The sequence below is a fragment of the Pygocentrus nattereri genome, chromosome 16, assembly GCF_015220715.1.
Source record: "Pygocentrus nattereri isolate fPygNat1 chromosome 16, fPygNat1.pri, whole genome shotgun sequence".
NCBI lineage: Eukaryota > Metazoa > Chordata > Actinopteri > Characiformes > Serrasalmidae > Pygocentrus > Pygocentrus nattereri.
The window spans coordinates 28,214,463-28,235,396 of NC_051226.1; the positions used below are offsets into that span (position 1 = coordinate 28,214,463).

Consider the following 20,934-nt stretch of genomic DNA (forward strand, 5'->3'; position numbering starts at 1 on the left):
GCATATGCTACACAATACCTATTAACCCCCTCAGCACTAATAGTGCCTTCACAAAGACCAGTGACACTGGCATTAACACCCTCCTTTACCATGACAGATGGTGTTTCTAAGCCCTTTTGCTTTGGTCAACACATCCTCACCCATGAAGGACTCTGTTTAGTTATGATGTTTTTTTGTTTGTTTTTTTTACAATGTTCCTAGTCTTACATTGTCCCTATGCCATTTTGGAATGTGTTCGAGGCATCCGTTTCAGAATCAAAATCTAAAATTTTATTATCTTGTCTTTATGCTGTTTTTTTTTAAATAAAGGTCAAATACATTTTACAAATCACTGCTTTCTATTTTTATTTGCATTTCAAATACTGTACATCTTTTTTGAACTGGGTTTGTGGATAGAGATCCTGATACTAAAAAAATAAATGAATGCTTCAGTATTCAAATTATTCAGGCTCTACTCTTATGCATTGTATTAATTCATGTTACATTGATATCAATCATTTAGTCAAATTATCTCATTTTCTCCCATTCTATGCAATTACAAATACCACCCCCACCGAAGCCCCATACAAACCCAGCAAGAGCACTTTCCATATGTATTTGTGAGCCGTCCATCACACTCTCCTCAGGGGGTCTGAATGGAACCATGAATCATATCTAAATCTACCTTCCCCCTATCCAGTTGGTCCCCACACAACAATAGTCAATGACTCAATAAATCAGTGGATCCCTGCACTGGAAGGAAGAAAGATCTATTTTCCTTGAATTATTTTACTATAAGCCAAGCCTGGTGACAAAGCTCAACATATCCAGGTTTTGCCATTACTCCTTCAATAACTACAGACATCTGTTTCCATTCTTTCTTATTCTTACCTTGCATATATATGCACTGAGGATTAACTGAAAATGGAAGGAAAATTTGGAAATTCCTACACTTCACCTGTCTCTTAAAAGAATGATCCAGTATTTTTAAACTTCATCTCCATCTGCCATTTCTGTATTGTATGCATGATTACCACAGACAAAATCAATGTTTCCCTGTATTTAGAAAAGAATGGAAAACCTGTTCACTCAAACTCACTTACAGTAGAAGTCAATGAGCAGCTGAACTCCACCAGTAATTGCTTAAGCAACGTTTTTGCAGAACAGTTTCAAGAACCCTTCAGTCAAAAGCATTTGTAAATAAAGTTGCAGAAAACTAGTTTTCTGGAGGGAAGAATTGCGACCAGTGTAGTGGTGTGGCTGGAGTTTCAGGCTCCTATCTGATCGCATTTTAATACCAGAAAACCTATTATTGCACTGGAAAGCCGGACGAAACATCCTAAGAACAGTTTTGGTAACATGTTCCCTCATGTACACTACTGTTCAAAAGTTCACAGCTTTCATCAACATAAACCAGTTTGTTGCTGGCTAAATTTTCCTGTTAAGGTGCTACTACACTACAACTTCACAGATTTCCACTAAATATTTATAAAGCTGTAAAAGAAAAAAGAGACATATTTCATGTTTTAAAATTGTTAACAGAGAGGATTCCATAACTGAGAATGCAGTTAACATAATTCATCCATATGTCTTGTCTTTGATAAGTAGTAGTCAAACAAGGCAGATGACTTGACAAAAGTGACAATTACAGATAATTACAGTACTGAAGAGATAAAGGTTATATTTTTAATATAGAACAACAGTATATTATTTATGACTCAACTTCTTGGTATCTCAAATATATATATAAATATAAAATATTAACTAAATTATTCATTTTATGATATTGTACTTCAATCTACAACGTATGCAAACTCAATTCCAAAATAGTTAGAACAGTAGCAAAAAGTAAACAAAAACAGAGAGCAATGATTTGCAAATCAGTTTGAACCTGTATTCAATTAAAAACATGGTATTTAATTGTTTCTGTTGCTTTTTATATATACGTGCATATTCTAAACTTGATACCTGCAACATTTAATAAAATTAGGATGGGGCATGTTTATCACTGTGTTACACCACCTTTCCTTTTCACAATGTTCTGTAATCATTTGGGAAACAAGGCCACCAACTGTCAATTTTCCCATTTTTGCTTGATATAACAAGTTCAAATAGTTAAAATGTTAAACAGTCCAGGGCTTCCATTGTCATATATTGCACTTCATAGTGCAGCAAACATTTTAAATGGATAGTCAGGAATGGACAGCAGTACCTGCACTCTCTAACTACAAAGCCACTCTGCTGGAACAAGTGCAGAATGTGGCACTGTCTTGATAAAAGAAGCAGTGAGGTTGCCGCAAAAGACATTGTCTGGATGGCAGCATATGTTGCTCTCAAATTTGTATGTACCCCTTAATATTAATGGTGCCTTCACACATGTGTAAGTTACCCATGGCAATGGCACTAACCCCCCACCATGACAGACGCTGACTTTTGAACTTTGCCATAGTCCATCTCAGATGAGCTTTAGCCAGAAAAGACAGCAGTAAGCGTTCTGCTTGCTGACATGCATTTTCCCAAGCTGATATGGTTGCATTCAGAAGCCGTGCTGTCTAAAGGATCGAAGGTCATGGGAACTCAATATCGGTTTTTAGCCTTGTCCTTCACGTACGGAGACTTCTGCAGATTCTCTGCACATTTTATTAATGTCATGGACTATTTCATCATGTTACGAAGTTTCCATTCTTAAACTATCCCTGTCCCAACATTTTTGTAAGTTGTTATTGAGCAAAATATGAGCAATTATAAATATATGACAAGTGATTCCAAACTTTTGATTGACAGTAAGTATGTTTCATTCTAGGACTGTTATTGTTGTTGTACTTCCGTGTTTGTCATATAGTTGCATATTTCAGATGTTCATTCTTGATTTCTAGTATGTGCGAACATGTTTAAGGGCAATGGTTAGAAATGATTGTCTGTGGGAATTAACTGTACAATACATACTCACCTAAAAAATGCCGTAGTATTACTTTAAGCATTTTCTAAAGGCAGTTCAACAACAGTGTGAGGAGATGTTCAGGGAATGTGGCTTGGCTCAGTCTTGGTGATGAGGAGAGTCATGGGAATCACCAACCTTCTTTCCTCCCATGAGGAGTTCAACCACAAAACCAGTGTGCTCTGTAGAATCTACACAACATCTGAGACAATCTGAGAACATCTGGGGTCGTATTTATCTTAGAATAAGTCAGTATTATAAATACTTAGTATTTATACAGAGTAGCTGAAAAAAGTCACTTAATAAATGTGTTCTGCTGGACAGGTTCTAGTTTTGCCATATTCTGGGAAATATTTTAAAAGAACTAATCATCTTGCAAGATAAATAGTACTGACCAAGCAAAATTGGTCTACCATTCACACTGAAAAATGTATCTGTGTTGAACATAGGGAAAGCAAAAGCACAACTGAAATGTTTCTTTAGGCAAGGGAAGAGACTCCATATTCTCTGTGAAATGAGTTCTAATTACTGTATGCTAATATGAGCCAATTAGGCTAGGCCTCTGTGGAAATATAGAAGGTGCACAAGAGAAAAAGTACAAAAAAATCCATAAACTCTCACTCACATCTAATGGTATGTCTCTTCTGATGATCCATGACAGTGCTTTAGCCAAAAAAGGAATATGCCTGCTGAAAGGGCTTTAGATTTACATTAACTATATGAAGGAGTTATGGTGCACAGACAAAACATGAAGCAAAGCTGTCTGCTACCTCCAGAAAAACCCAATACCTCAGAATAAGTCTGATGGTATTTATTCTGAGACAGGGTGAATTAGATGACAAGCACTTTACCAGTTCTTAGCGCTGTAGTCTCTTAACAGGACACAGAGGATATGTAAACAAGAACGATCTACATTGCTAATGAGCTGGCTTGTGGCTCCTTATTAAACAGGGTAACGTATTGTTTGTGTGAAAACGAAGCACAGAAACATCCCAGAAATCTCATTAAAAAAAAAAAAGTCTTATTTAGACATGTCAAACTGCGATGTGTTCAGGGGTCTAGGAGTTTCAAGGTCCTCAGTAACAAGCAAATTGTTCTTTTTTTTCAAGAAATTCTGGAGAACCACCTCAAAATCTGCTACACTATCGCCTATCACTATTGTTTCTACTGGTAAAGCTGAACTGTCAGTGATTAGTCACCACCTCCGATGTGATGTCTTCGCAAAACATCTTTAAAAATATAATTTACACAGATTTTTCCAGTGGTGAAACTATTAAAATTAGGTCTTCGGTTCAGGCCAAAAATTAGAATAATTTCTGCTAGTACCCTCGTGGGATTTCTAGGAGTTTGTTATTATTAAGACGCTTGAAAACTATTTTTTAGTTGTTCCAGATTATTCACAAGCTTGTTAAAGACATTCCAAATGTTTTATTTGAAGCTCGCAACAGACAAAGTATTTTACTTTGCATAGAGCAGTTTTACTGAGATTAGGTAAACAGCCTGGCACAGAACTTTCTAACAACTGACTGGAACCTGGTTTAGACTGCTGCTCCTGTTTGATTTTGTTCTAAGATTTCCAGAAGGCCTACAGTAATCTTTTTCTCACTAAGTTGGTACCACCCACTGTTAATCAAAATTGTGACTGCTTGATTTGATTGTCAGTTCCTAATTATGTTGATAGTTAATCTAACATGTTAGGCCTTTTGTCTAGCCCCTGAAGGCCTAACCAATGGGAGAGCTTGCTTGACTGTGCTTACCTAGATAAGGAAGGAAAATCCTGATTGAATCATTATCCATTGGCCAATTCAAGATCTCAAACTTAATAATGATGTACGATTAGTATTACAATTAAAAAGAGCTCAAAATAACATCTATGATTATGAGTATTTATTTAATTTTCCCAGAAATCATTAGGGCTTCTCTGAAGAGGTTTTTCCTTAACCCTAAATGATGTCATGGGAACCTACTCACACTTGAAGTGAACTAGCAAGTGAAAATGCAGCCAGAAGAGCTAGAACATTCATTTAAATGACTATTATTATTATTATTATTATTATTATTATTATTATTATTATTATACCACTTAACACTTATTGTAGTTCAAACTTATGGGCAGGCTTGTACAAAGTGTGGTGGTAATCTAGTTCTTGAACAGTACCTCAGGCTGTCAGAACATTGCCCAATGTTATCGTTACAGCTCTGATTAATCCATTTTTAGTTGATTTATTCACATGAATAACTATCAAAATATGTTTTCTGCAGCCCTAAACATGACTAATTATTCATTATTCATTATTCTGACAATATAAAGAGAGCATATTATTTATTGCAATAACAAAAATGATTATGATAACAATAAAATATTGTTATACCACTCACCGCTGACCACCAGCAAGCAGACATTGCAAAGCAAAAAACAACAGCAGTAACAATCTTGGAGCCTGACTTTTGTCTGTACTTTTCTACCTGTTATAGATAAAGAAGCAGACTTCAGATACCAAACATGTCTCGGCTGATCAATTTGGCAGATCTGTTATCATAAAAGCAAAACTGACTTCAGAACAGACTTGTAAAAGTGCTCATAGAGCATAAAAGGAATCTTGCTCTGATACTTTCATCTTTCAATATTCAGCCTCTGAGGCAGGTATGCATTTTAATCTAATCTATGGCCAAATGCAACACTTCCTGAGTGCAGGTTAACCACAATTCCGTTCTGTACCTCCTCTAAGCAATCCTTTTGCTGCAGAACTGAACTGTTGGATAGCTACAAGGCTTCTGTGGGGGGCAATCCACAGTATGGCAGAATAACAAGACCAGCTCTCCAGGGCAGTCTCTCCCACTCCGGCAAGCCACTGGGCATTCTCACCATTAGCCTTGCCAATGTTGTACACTGAGAGAGAGAGAGAGACAGAGAGAGAAACTGCTGCAGGGAAACTGCTCTACAGCACTAATTGCTCCCTAGGCTCCCTGATAGGGACTTAGGTAAGAAGGCCTAACATGGGAGAAACAGTAGTGGTAGAGACCATATGTGATAACCGTGAACTGTCTTTTCTTCTACTTCTGCACCATGACAAAAAGGCAACCCTTGCCATTTTGACTAAATCAGCCTCATGTTAGCAGTTTGGCTGACCCAAACCAGCCATTTCAGATCAGCTGTCATGTCAAGGAACAGTGCATGATCCCGAACTGCAGGCCAATTACACTTCCAAATTTAGTTACACAGCTTGGAACCAAACTAGCAGAGTCCGATACTGTCTCTGAGGAATTACATACCATGTTCAGTCTTTTACTGACTACTAGCAATCACAGGACTTCTTAAAGGCAGCTCATAATTCTTGAAACCAGTGTCCAGATTATTGCACAATGGCAGGCCGAAGCTTGCGTATTTGCAGGAACAGCACTGAAGCAGACCGACAGCCTGGAACAACACGAGAACAAACAGACACAATTATCACTTAGCTTCACGGGCATTGAGGAAAAAAAACAAAAAACAAAGCCTGGTTACAATCCGCTCTCTCAGTGCCAATAAGTGGGTGATATTTCTTTCTGGAAGGCAGAAAGCAAAAAAGGATGCAGTAGTTCTCCACTGGCAGTGAGAAGGTGAGATTAATCAGCGTTTGAACAGAGGAAAAGCCATCTGGTGTCATTAATCATCTCCGACATGGGACACTGAAAGCACCCCCTGGTCCCCTGTGGCAGTTAAAATACGCTGTCCTTTTTTAATGTGACAAATGATTCCAGTAAATTGTTCAAACCTTTGACACAAACATAATGATTTCTTGGAGTCATGGTAACCTTAGAGTACAACTATAACATAGTGTTAAGCTTAATCTCTTTTAGATGTCTCTTGCCTTGTACTAGCTGATAAAAGCATGGCTAAGTCATAATTACTCAGTTCAATTAAGTGAGTTTTTTAAAAAACTAATAAAAAAAATGCACCTTCTCAATAAATTAGCAGTGCTTAGTTGGTGTGATGACAATGCATTATTAAATTCTCCTACTGATCTCTTAAAGTAAGAACGTTTTTTTGAAGAAGTCATTTAAAAAGCATCTTCCTCTAAAACATATTTTGAAATATTAGAATTCACTAAGGTCTATTTTTATTGTTGGGTCTGATTACTCAACTAATCATGGAAATAAATGGATGTACCCATATGGAAATTTGGGGTAATGTAGTTTTTGATGTACATTCACTAGCCAAAAGTGGACACCTGATTATCACACCCATATAAGACTGTTGGACATCCCATTCCAAAAACACAGGCAATAATATGGATTTGCTCCACCCACACCCCACTATGTGGTTATAACAGCCTCCACTCTTCTGGGAAGGGTTTCCACAACATTTCTGACTGTGTATTCAGGAATCCGTGCCCATTCAGGTAAAATAGCATTTGTGAGGCCACACACTGATGTTGGCTTGGCAGGCAAATAACGTTCCATTTCATCCCAAAGGTGGGGTTTTGGTCAGGGGTCTGTGTCGGCCAGGGCAGATCTAGCAGGACAGAAACTGACTTGTGGTCACTGAGCTCTTCAGTGTGACCAACGTTTATCTCTGGAGACTGCAAGACTAAGCGCTTGATTTTGTGCCTGTCAGCAATAGGTGTGGCTGAAACACCTGAACTTAATAATTAAAGGGGTGTTCACATACTTTGGCCACATAATGTATCTGCTAATGCCAACATATACACATGTATAAAATGTGTAACTTTGGACTAACATTAGCGTAACAGATAAATATAAATGTTTCTGTAGGGTTATAAATGCAGTTAAATGAATAAAATACCAACACAATTGGTCAATGCCACTAACCCTTTCTGCTCAGACTACAATAAATACACCATATATCAAATAATACAATACACGAACTATCAAATATGAAACAATGATCAAACGCATCAGATGTTGATAATATTTTAATATATATTTCTGCTGACGCAGATGTAATCCCTGATTATAATCCCTACTGTATTACTAACAGAATTTGCAGTGACAACCCCAGTCAGGTTTACTAACAATTAACACAATGACCTCAATAGTGAAACCAGCCTTAGAGCAGCTGATAAGAATGTAATCAGTCTCTACACCTTGCACTAGCAGTGGGGGTGGTGTTAGAACATGTCATGGGGACAGGGAGTGTTGGTGGGTCAGAGCTTATTATTCCAAACTACCAATTCATCCAAAAATCTATAATCTACTTATGAATTTCCACATCACATCCTGCTGCCTGTGTGTACTAAGAAATCACCGAACCCTACCATCTTGTGCCTTTTCATGGTTCAATTTTCAGCACTCATAAGTACAAATCATGTTTTCATGGTTGTATGTCTTGAACACTGTGCACCATCTGCGGCTATTGAGCTCCACTGACAAGATGCATACATTTTGCCTAGGCTACGATCACAATCATTTGACAAGATCAATCTTTCCCATAGAGACAGTCACCACCCCCTGAGCTTCTGGGGTCAGTGTTTGACAATATACAGTTTTCCCTCCGAACCAACAATTTGTCAAAACCAATCAATGGCAAGTATTCGAAAAGGGTGGCACCCACAGTTGAGCAGGACTGTTGCTGTGGCACAACTAACCCGTTCCAAGGGAGAAGGCAAGAAGTGTCTGCATCTTGCTGGCACAACAAAAAAAATTATTGTTTACTCATAGGGTTGGTCAAATGGCCAGTCGCAAATTGCTGCCATGACCAAGGAGAAGAGATTGACAGAGCAAAGCGAAAGTGGATTGTGTCCTCAATCTGGTGATTGTTAGTTCATTTCAAAGCATCATCCTCAACATCAGTCTCCTTTATGTCAATGACAGGCTGAGCTATACACTCAAGAGTCTCTGTGAAGGTGTTTGCAGACTACAGAGTAACACCTTATACAGGATTGGAAACGCTTATTTAGGAATGGACTTTTTTTGACCTGCAATTTTTTTTCTCCACTTTTAACAAAATTATAGCATCATCATAATAATATTATAATAATATTCAGGCACACATGTCTGGTATCTTAAATGTAGCCCATTGGAACTACTGGGCTAACGTTGCTGACAAGTTACATGTCACAAATTAGCAACTTGCAAACTGCATGCCAAAACCATCACACCCACAAAGGTTCCTAAATGGTTCTTGACTTGGATTTGCAGGTTCAGTTTTTCAGGCTCTCACATCTCATTTACAAAAACGATTCTTGAAAGACTTCTTAATTACAACCCCAATTCCAATGAAGTTGGAACGTTGTATAAAACACAAATAAAAACAGAATATGATGATTTATTCAATTGAATACACTACAAAGACAAGATAATGTTCAAACAGATAAACTTTATTGTTTTTTGCAAATATTCACTCATTTTGAATTTGATGCCTGCAACATGTTGCAAAGGGACAGGGGCAACAAAAGACTGGGAAAGTTGAGGAATGCTCAAAAAACACCTGTTTGGAACATTCCACAGGTGAACAGGTTAACTGGAAACAGGTGAGTGTCATGACTGGGTATAAAGGGAGCGTCCCTGAAAGGCTCAGTCATTCACAAGCAAGGATGTGGCGAGGTTCACCACTTTGTGAACAACTGCGTGAGCAAATAGTCCAACAGTTTAAGAACAACGTTTCTCAACGTGCAATTGCAAGTAATTTGGGGATTTCATCATCTACAGTCCATAATATCATCAAAAGATTCAGAGTCTCTTGAGAAATCTCTGCAAGTAAGCGGCAAGGCAGAAAACCAACATTGAATGCCCGTGACCTTCAATCCCTCAGGCGGCACTGCATTAAAAGCCGACATCATTCTGTAATGGATATTAACCACATGGGCTCAGGAACACTTCAGAAAACCAGTGTCAGTGAACACAGTTCATCGCTCCATCTACAAGTGCAAGTTAAATCTCTGCCATGCAAAGCAAAAGCCATAAATCAGCAACACTCAGAAATGCTGCCGGCTTCTCTGGGCCTGAGCTCATCTGAGATGGACTGATGCAAAGTGGAAATGTGTCCTGTGGTCTGACGAGTCCACGTTTCAAATTGTTTTTGGAAATCATGGACGTCGTGTCCTCCAGGCCAAAGAGGAAAAGGACTGTCTGGATTGTTATCAGCGCAAAGTTCAAAAGCCAGCATCTCTGATGGTATGGGGGTGTGTTAGTGCTCATGGCATGGGTAACTTGCACATCTGTGAAGGCACCATTAATGCTGAAAGGTACATACATGTTTTGGAGCAACATATGCTGCCTTCCAAGCAACGTCTTTATCAGGGACGTCCCTGCTTATTTCAGCAAGACAATGCCAAGCCACATTCTGCATGTGTTATAACAGCGTGGCGTCGTAGTAAAAGAGTGCAGGTACCAGACTGGCCTGCCTGCAGTTCAGACCTGTCTCCCACTGAAAATGTGTGTCGTATTATGAAGCGCAAAATACGCCAACGGAGACCCCGGACCGTTGAGCAACTGAAGTTGTACATCAAGCAAGAATGGGAAAGAATTCCACCTACAAAGTTTCAACAATTAGTGTCCAAACGCTTATTGAGTGCTGTTAAAAGGAAAAGTGATGTAACACAGTGGTAAACATGACCCTGTCCCAACTTCTTTGGAACCTTGTTGCAGGCATCAAATTCAAAATGAGTGAATATTTGCAAAAAACAATAAAGTTTATCCGTTTGAACATTAAATATCTTGTCTTTGTAGTGTATTCAATTGAATATAGGTTGAAAAGGATTTGCAAATCATCGTATTCTGTTTTTATTTATGTTTACACAACATCCCAACTTCACTGAAATTGGGGTTGTAAAAGGATTTTTAGAGAACCAAATTTGGTTCTTCTATGGGGTGGTCACCATCCCTCCTCATGAAGATCTAAGTTTCACCTTCAACCCAGTTCTAACACATCTTATATAGCTACTCAAGGACTTCTGAAGGCAATGATTAGATCATGCAGGGTCACTCAGGGTGGGAGTTAAGTCTGCAGGAAGGTAGAGCTCTAGGACCAGGGTTGGAGACCACACTCTATGGCACTGCTCCAAAGAACCCTTTTTGGTATCTTTATTTTTAATAGCTCTCTTGCCTCAGACCAAGTAAAGTTGTTAAGTAATGTCAAATAGCCTTGCATGTGATTTAAAATGGTAACAGCTGTGATTCTGAAGCCTGATTTTTCTCTGTACTTTTGTGTCATTTTCAATTTTCTGCATAACTGCTGTTACGATGTAAACAAAGTCATTCAGAGTGATCTGATGTGAAATACTTCATTCTAGAGAAATTACTGAGTCAAGTGTTCATGGTGGTGATAAGACCCAGATGTCTGAAGTGTTTAACACTTCTAAAAGCTCCCTCAAAGAAATGTACTACATGAAATAGTTATAAATAAAGAGACTAATGACTGAGACATTGATTTTTCAATAGAGTGAGGCAAGGTTTGGCCTAAACAGTAAAATGATAGGCAAAGACAACTTGTTTTAGATTTATATTGAACTTACAAGGCATACCTAGTTGTTTTAAATAATAAATGGCTCTATTTATGTTGTTGACACCTGTGGTCACATATATAACATATCGTAAGTGAATTTGGGCCTTACATTTTTCCTTTACCTCAAGTGAGCTGAAGAAAATGCTTAAGCAGAAACAAAAAAATCCACAATTCTAAACTGAATTTTGGATCCTAAGTTTAGCTTTCAGCATTGACAACTTTAGCAGTTGCATATCTAAATCAGCCCTAAAGCATTTAAATTAATAGGTATCATGCAAGTGCTCACTGGTTCCCATTACCAGTATCGTAGAGTCAGTAAACCATTTCATACCAAACCACTCTCAATGACTTTACATCTCAACCACTGAATTATTCAGAAATTTTGAAAAGCCATCAAAATCCCCTCAAATAATACATACAATACATGAAAGTTGTAGCTGTGTTTGTAATACAGCATATGGCACATAGAAAACACAGAGGCTGCAAAAATATAGTCACTCTCTAACAGTAACCTCCCAAAGTCTCGCTGCACGTTGAGTAACTTTTTCACCATTTGATTGGTTCATGCTCTGTTCCGAAAGTGTGCCACACCATTAGCATTTTTCATATCTCTCTCCCTCTCTCTCTCTCTCTCTCTCGGGCCAACAAAATGGGAGACTAAATAAGAGCCTTGGGATCCAGGCGGGTATCAGTACCCCCACCTTTCCCCCTCTACTGAGCTAGTCCTCCTCCCACCCAGCTCCTTCCCTTCATTCTCATTCTGTTGTGCTCTCAGAGAGACTGCAACTGACAGAGAATCTTCCCGCCTCAGTGCCCTCTCTCACTTTCTCTCACTCTCTTTCACACTCTCTTTTGCTCTCACTCTTTCTTTCTTCTTTCTTTCTCTCTCACTCGCTCACTATCTCCTTCCCACTCACTGACTATCTGTCTCTCTCCCTCCCTCATGTTTGCCGTCTGCACGACACTCATCCATTCAGCCAGGAGATGCGTGTCTGAGCCGAGGATTGTGAGGCTATGTATTAGGATTAACCAGTTATCCATTTTGCATTGCACATGAGAGTCTGTCTGTGTGTGTGTGTGTGTGTGTGTGTGTGTGTGTGTGTGTGTGTGTGTGTGTGTGTGTGTGTGTGTGTGTGTGAGTGAGAGAGAGAGAGAGAGAGAGAGAGAGAGAGAGAGAGAGAGAGAGAGAGAGAGAGAGAGAGAGAGAGAGAGACATATCATATGCCTTAAAGCTATCCATTAGCTGCTTTTATTATTTTCATGCTGGATTATTTATTGGTTTGCAGCAGTTCAGCTTGCCTGAAGGTTTTAATGTACACCTTGCCACAATATACTACAGTTTGGTGTCTGTGTGCATAATTTAAAGATCTTTAAAGTCCAAACTGTACACATACCCACAATATTCAGTGTGGCCAGTAAGCATCGTAGCTCATGTAACGACTAGGTCATTACATTTTCACAATGAAGATGAAGTGAAGACCATTAGCGACATGGACTTTACTAGACAGCCTAACCCGAGTCCAATGAAAAATCGGTCCAAAATCACCTCAAAACCCAATATATTATCAGGCCCTGTGGGGCTCAGATCAGAAAACAGACCTCCAACACACACATACACACTGCAGAGATCTACTACCCAACCTGAGCCCAACAGCACTCAAAAAATATCAGATTTTGGAAATATTTATGTACATCGGGCTTGTTGTCTTATGATTAATTTAGATGTAATAGATTAGCTTTTATCTGAAGAATCTTATCATATATTTGGCACCTTCTTTTGCATTTTTTCTCGTATGCACTCTCTTCCCCCCTCTCTCTTTCTCTCCTGTATATATATACAGCAAAGCTGTTCTTAATAACTGTTGGCCTGATAGTTACATCAGAGATAAACTACGCTGGTCATGTACAGCGCAGAGCTAACAGTAATACACTATATTGACAAAAGTTACAGGAGATTTTATGACATCCCATTCTAAATCCATAAGCATTAATATGGAGTTGGCCCCCCTTTGCAGCCATAACAGCTTTAACTCTTATCTGTCTGTGAACATTTTTTCCCATTCATCCAGAAGTGCATTTGTGAAGTCAGAAACTGATGCTGTATGGGAGGGCCTGGCTTGCAATCTCCATTTTAGTGCATCCCAAAGGTGTTCAATGGGGTGGAGGTCAGGGCTCTGTGTGGGCCAGGCAGGTTCTTTCACAAACTACCCCAACCAGTCTGGGACACAGTCATGCTAGAACAGACAAATCCTTCCTCAAACTGTTCCCACAATGTTAGTCCCACAACCCTGCAACTAAAGGCCCTAAATATACACAATTTCCACACCAGTCCATCTTAAAATACATCAGAATTATACACATCAAAGCCATAGTGTTATATTTATGTAAAAAGGCTGAAACATCAAAAAGAAAATATCCATTATGGCACATACAGGTTTGGTTTTCCAGTCAGGGACAGTTAAGCCTAGTCTTGGACTACACTCGAATATAAAGTGCAAATAAAAGAAACTATGTGTCAATTGAAATTGTAAAAAAATCAGTTTGGAGGTCATAGTCAATCAAGAAAAAGTGTAGGAAAAGCCAAGTAAATTTACATTTATGGCATTTGGCTGACCCTCTTATCCTGAGCGACTTACAATTTGATAATTTTTACACAGGTAGGCCAAGGTGGTTTTAGGAGTCTTGCCCAAGGACTCCTATTGGTATAGTGTAGGGTGTTTGCCCTAGTAGGGGATTGAACCCCAGTCTACAGTGTAGAAGGCAGAGGTGTTAACCACTACACTATCACAACCCTAAATTCTACCTAGCACCAGAGCATCTATTTGTAGAGCCACATCATAACATCCACAGTTTTAGGTAAAAGGTTTTTGATTTACAGTTTTATGTCGGGATTTTTACAACTGCTACAAACCCATTTTCTCACCAATATTTTGTTATCTGGTTATTCTCTAGGTGTAGGACTAACTATTCCCTGCACCTCCACAAACTTTACACATAGCACAGGCCAAAAACTGAGACTAACCGGCCTCAAAATGTGACATAGGGAGGGGTGGTACTGCAAAGGAGGCCTCTCACCATTTAGCAAAATGATCATGTGAAACACCTGCATCCACAGCACTCACAAAGCCGCATCTGTGCACTGAAGCTGAGAGAAAGACACAAGGCCCTCCCTTCTCAATTAAGTTATCTTAATTCCCCACTTATTTTAACATGATGTGTTAATATGTTCCGCTCAGCTGCATAAGATACCAAGAGACCCCTGCTTTTCTTTGTTTTGAACATTTAATGAAGGGGAACATTTCTTCTTTGACTGCAAGTGGAGCAACAGTGGGGAATATGGCTGAGGCCCACTGGGAGGCATCAAGCAACAGAGCTGGAGAGATTAGCAGCAAGCTTTTCCTATTCTAAACCAGTTCTTCCATCACCCCAGTCTATACAGCGCTCAGGCCATGAGAAGAGTTTCTCAGAGCAAGTCTAGCCCTGCAGCTCAGTTGTCATTTGACTCATTTGATGCTACAGAAAGTAATGAGCTAAGGTGTGGAAAAAAGGCAACTGAATCTGAGTGCTGCCCAGTGTGTACGAGCTCTAGAGAGAATATGCTGGGGATTTTGAGGTCATGCGGTTCTTGTTTTCACAATCTGCAGTGAGTGAGAGAGTCAGTGAAGCCTCACAAGCTCACTGGCGAAAGGTTCGTTCCGCCTCTCAGTCACAGCCCCTCGTAGACAGGCTAGGAGCTTTGCGTTTGCGTTGAATGTATAATTTGTCTTTGCTTCCATCAGCTCTTCCAGTGACCTTCACTGCTATGAAGAAACGTACCACTAAACTCACCACTGTCACAAACTCTGAATTCATTAAACCTGCAAGATCAATGTTACCAATGTCTTTCCAGCATGTACAGCCTTCCAAAAACAGCCTCAAATATCTCAGTTTAGAGCGTTTAAAGGTCAAAAATAGATTTTAAAAAAATCCAATATCAATGTCAGGCAAAATTGCTATCATTACAAACATTGGGTTCAATAGAATATGGCGAAACAGATTAATGTGGTACATTTTAGCTTTTCACTTAAATAATCACCATGATTGCAAACATTTGGATTTCAGTTTCCCAGAACACTTGGAGTGTCAATCAATGAAGACATCAATAACTTAGGATGAGTAACTGCAGCCATCCATAATAATGATCTGTATGTTCTTGACTCAGGACCCTGAAAAATTGTGCTACCATGACAACAGTTACCAAACTTAAAAGTGTTTCAGTCAGGAGTCGTGGAATGCTAGACATTTGCATTCAGTCATACAAAGAAAACTAAAACTCATTTGACAAGCAATAATAATTGTCATTAATCTGTAAAGCACACTAAATTAATGGTATTTGTTTTGTGTATCTGCTTTAATTATGACAAGACCCAGCCATACCTTCAGTCTCTCTGACACACCATCAGTGAAGCTGATGGTGAACTCCTCCACTTTGGGCACCTTCAGCTTGGCCTTGTTCTTCTGCTCCGTTTGGTATTCAGTTCGTGTTTTCACCACAACCTGCGTAAAGAGTAGGTCAACACAGCACATGTACAAGGTATACAAAAATTAAACAGACATTATGTTTTCCCAAAACTTTCCTCAGTGGACATCATTCAGCACTTTTCCCTAACCCTACACCTAACACTTCCTCTGATCCTAACCTTCAAAAGGTAATTGCTTTGATTTTTCAAACAAATTATTATCCTGACACTGCAAGTTTCTCTATAGCAGTACATTTTTGTCAAACCATTTTGAATGACTTTGCTTACGCTCAACAATTCAAATACACAGGAATTTTTGTAAAATGCCCTTTAGCCTCAACTCAAAAAATAAACCTAACCTGAACCCTAAGACTGTTGCTTTTGCCTGCTTGGACAATGCCTTCAACATATGCTTGTAGAATGAGAAGACACTGTATAACTGTAAGAGGGGAGACTTTATCAACTTGGTCTGAAGTTCTAGATGACTTACACTTTAAGCTAGAAGACCAGACAGCCCCTTTTGGATGAACAGAGGTATGACCGACAGATAGAACTGAGGAACAGTGTGAAGATGGAGAAATGATTGTTGGATGGGTTGTTAAAACCTAAGGTAGAGATGGGAAATTAATAGGACATTACATTGGAAGGAGGAGAAACTTCTGGCACGGTCCTCTCCACAAACTTAATTTACTACATTTGTAGATAAGCTATAGCTTAAATTGTGATAATTTCACAAAATGTCCAAGGCAACCTTTCATAACCTTTCCACATGGCCCCTTCACAATCACACATCTGCTCCTTTTAAACACCCCTGGCGCTTCTTCACTCTGAAGAAGCTGAGCCTCTGAAAATCGATGGAGGAATAATACCTTTAGATGATTACACCTCACTGTAGACCTCCAGCTCAGCATCTAACTTCCAAGCAAGTCCTGGAATTAATGGTGTTTAATGTCACGGTGACTGCAGGAACAGCCTCAACCACTTGTCATGAACTCTGCAATTACCACTTACCCAACCCCTTTCCAATCACTCTGACATTTCATTTTCCTCCTGAATTACCATCTTGTCTGCCTCTATTTTTCTGTCTGTGCTCCTCTGCTATTTGAGGTGCCCTGTTATCATTAGTATTGCTCTCCCATTTTTTTTTCAACTTCCACAGAATCCATGCCTTTAGGCAAGGTTATACTGTGTCGTTTTTGCTGCTGATTCTAGCTGTTGATAATGCCAGCACTGGGACTGCTGGTGGTCAGACTGGATTGAGCATCTCAATTATGAATGCAGTCTCGACGTGACATATGAATCAAAACAGGCTTCTTGGATGATTAGGAGATGGGTCACAATGAAAATGAGATGGTGATTGGTGCTCAACTTGTGATTTGCATGCAATTTGCAGTTGATGAACATGGTTGTCAGATGATAATTTAGGGGTTTAAAACCAAAACTCGAATGAGGCATTGTATGATGAAAAACCTTCTTCAGAGTCAACAGAGATATGTGTACAATGAGTCATTCTGGCAGCTGGAAACAACTACAGTGTAGAAATTTTGTGAACTATAACGCAAAACTCCTGCTGTCTTCACAGGATTGTATATAAAAATGTCAGCACTGCAGTTCATAGTTGCTTGCTTGGTTCCTTGATTACAATTTTAATGACAGAACTAGTTCATGATGAACACATGCCATGAACACATTGAATTGAGAGTTAAAGTACTGGGCAAATCTTCCACAACCAAGATGCTACAGTTCCAGGTTTTATGTATTTTTCCATTCTTTGCCAAGGTTTGTTTTGGTAGACACTGCCATGGCAACACTTAGTATCATGAATCATGACTCATGACTGTCTGATTACTATCTGCAGGCCTCTACAGTCCCATAGACTAATGATGTCCAACAGGACTGATCATTATCATGACTGGAGATGGGGAGATTGTCCACAATGAAAAAAAGAGAATGACAGAAAGACAGCACTGTGCCATGTTTCTCTGTGGTGAACTCTGACTGTTTAAAGCTAGGCCTTCAAATATTTTATTTGAAGCCTACTACAGACAATAAAAAGATCTTTTTATGTTAGTTTTACAGTGACTCTTTCAGTAAGGAGCCCTGGCACAAAGTCACACTGTTTTCCATATCTAAAAGCTGACTGAAACTTGGTTTAGATTACAGCTCAAAGTCACATTCAGTGATGTATCTAGGACTTCCAGAAGGTCAAGAGTGATATTTCTCCCACTAAATTGGCCCATTCATTGCTTTAACTCTTAAATGTATGTTCAACTAAAGTGTAATGCCTTCAAGTCAGTTCCTAAATGATCAATGGGATACCATGTGGAAAAGAAATCCTCACTGGATATTGTTCTGTTGGACATTTTAAGATCTTAATCCATTTGTAGTTCCATTTAATAAAAATTACAAATAGTATTGTTTTTTAATCCCTAAAACCCAGAGATTTCATCCAGATTTCTTATATCATATATCTGGATTTCATTATTTTGAATTAGTGTTTTTTTGTTCTATGAAAGTATAATTTTAGTAAATAGCAATGTCCAGTACGAGACAGGGTTAATCTCATCCCTGATGACAGTCTTACATTCTTGAGTCTATTTGCATTGCCAGGCCATACTAGGTCCCTCGTGTAAAATGATTTTCCAAGACAACCGTAGAACTACAAATCATCCTTAGATCATTTGCAGTAATGTTTCCAATAAGCATGGCTAGGAACACTCTTTGTACCATCTAATGATAATTGTTGCTCTACAATGGGTTCCGGAAACAAGGCCCTGGTCAGCAGTGTCCTGGAAAATAATTTAGTTTCCTCGGCAAATAATGTCCTAATACATTTTCTCTGAATTACCTTTAGTCACGCATAGAAAAAAAATGACTCTGATGCTGCCTACTAAATACTTCCACTAGACCATGAATGAAATGAAATATTCTGACTTTTGTGCCTCTGCACAAAAACCCCCAGAAAGTTTCCTTTACTCTCTACATTTATCTTTGCAGAGGCATGAAAAGGCTAACTGCAACTGACAGTGCAAACACACTCCTTACACTGCAGATTTGACAACTACACTGAGCATCATAAGAGGTGTTACTTTCCAAAACAGCTTTGAGATAGCTACCAAGGCCTTGAACAAGACATTACCTGGAAACTGATCTCCTTAAGGAATCAGCATGTGGTACAGAAATCCCACCAAATATTCCCTGTCGTTCTCTTTCTAGCTGGGAACAGTTCCCAATTTTTTATTTATTTTATTATTCTATTGCTTAAATCCAGGACAAATACTCATTTTAGTATCATGCAAATGTTTCACTTTCACAGTGCACACTGCATTTTATCAAACCAGAAACCTAAACAGCTATTCCAGCGCAGGCATACACAGACAAAACCGAACAAGTTAATGGATAAATGGCTCCTTTCTTTATTCCTATTTTGTGACAAGTGCCGCTTAACAGCTTTCAAAATAAGAGAGCAGAGAGCCTCACCAGCTCACCAGAGATGCGTTAATAATCCAACATATCCTCTTTGCCTCTGAGCTGGCACCAAACAGAGGCTGCAGCCTCCATATGACAAATAAGATAAAATGGCTTTCTGTCTTTGTCATGCAGGCCAATAAAGCATCGGATTCCCAAAGGATGCTGATCATCTCGTGGGAAATGGTGGGTGGGGGTTTGGTGAAGGGGGCTGTGGCTGGGCAGGGGGGGGGGTTGCTCATTGTGCCCAATAAGACGTGACAGAATGCTCTTTTATGACTGCACAAGCTCGGAGAGAGTGACAACCCACTTCAGTTAGCAGGTGCATGCCATGATTGTGCTTCCCTCAGCAGAATCCCTAATGAGGACCGAGGCACCACTTGGAACAAGTGTCACAGTTGCCTTCTATATGTTTAATGCAATCTGAGTGCTTTAAAACTTGACACTGCTGGCTGACCTGCCGGTTTCTGAAAAAGCAGCAGGGTGGGCATTTTTACTGTAGCGAAGGGAATCAACCAAGCCGTGATTTTAAAGGATTAACCTAATTAAACCTTTGAGCAATAACGGCTGACTTGGTCAGACCTCTACATCACTCCTCTTGGAGACAGAGGGTGCAGGGATTGAAGGCTGTATTAGTCTGAGCTGATGTAGGGCTGATGAAAGGTTATGTAAGGCTTGATGGACGGAGGTGCAGCTCACCTTGTCTGGCGCTTGGTACTGAAGATGACTAACATCCAAGGGCGTGATGAGGGGGACGTTCTGAAATCCATCCTCAACGCTCACTGCTTTCGCCCCTTTGTCCTGTAGATTACTCCCAAGTTTCACCATCTTTATCGAATTATCTTACTTTTCAGCAACCTGAGAAAGCAGATAAGCGCAAGATGAGGCGGTTAAGACCGCTGCGAAAATAAATCCGTGCCAAATTCGAAGCGAGCGAAGCTTTCAACCAAAAAAAAAACAGCTTTATTGTCTACCTCCATAAACATCCAGCAAACCAGGCGGGTCTATTGTACCTTTATCCCAACTTATTTTGTTACAAAATCAATCGGGGTTTCACAAATTCAAACGAAAGCGATCGAGATCCAACAAGAGTTGAAAAGAAAGAGGTCGAACGCTTCTTCTCAGGCGGTTCTTCTCCAAAACAAGACAAGAAACAAAATCATCCGCGCCGCTGCCGATTCATCTCTTTTCTTCCAGGCAGCATAGAAGCTACAACAGACGCGACAGACACAATAAAACGGTCCCCCGCGCCCCTTTCGTGGCTCGCTTTGCCTGATTACCAGTCAAAGCAATTCGTCTCCCACCCAAACAAACCTCGCCGGCCAACAAATGTGCACATACTCACCAAAACAACCGTCGGCTGTGGCTGTTCGCACTGTCACAACTCCCGTTTTGGGTCGTCGCTGTGGACGCAGCCGGGCGGAGACCACCGTGCTGGAGGTGGAGAGAGAGAAGCTGAGTGATGAAGAAGCGGAAAAGCTGCAGAAAGTGACGGGCGCCGCAATCCGAGCAGTGGCTGCTTAACCCCCGTGCGCCGTGGAGGGATCTGAAGGAGAGCGAGCGTTTGTTCTACTCGACCCTCAGGACCGCGAGGAGATGAGCAG

General features: G+C 39.7%; 1 protein-coding gene across 1 annotated transcript in view; it reads right to left on the reverse strand.

The window, feature by feature from the left end:
• The window catches only part of nsg2 (neuronal vesicle trafficking associated 2), a 29,185-nt gene extending 8,290 nt beyond the window's left edge, over positions 1–20,895 (reverse strand). Inside the window, exons 1-3 of the mRNA XM_017721258.2 lie at positions 20,676–20,895; positions 20,030–20,188; positions 15,780–15,899 (exon numbers count right to left, since the gene is read on the reverse strand). Of these exons, the coding sequence (XP_017576747.1) occupies positions 15,780–15,899; positions 20,030–20,158 (249 nt within the window). The 5' untranslated portion in view covers positions 20,159–20,188; positions 20,676–20,895. The remainder of the gene's footprint in view (positions 1–15,779; positions 15,900–20,029; positions 20,189–20,675) is intronic.
• Between the last annotated feature and the right edge of the window lie 39 nt (positions 20,896–20,934).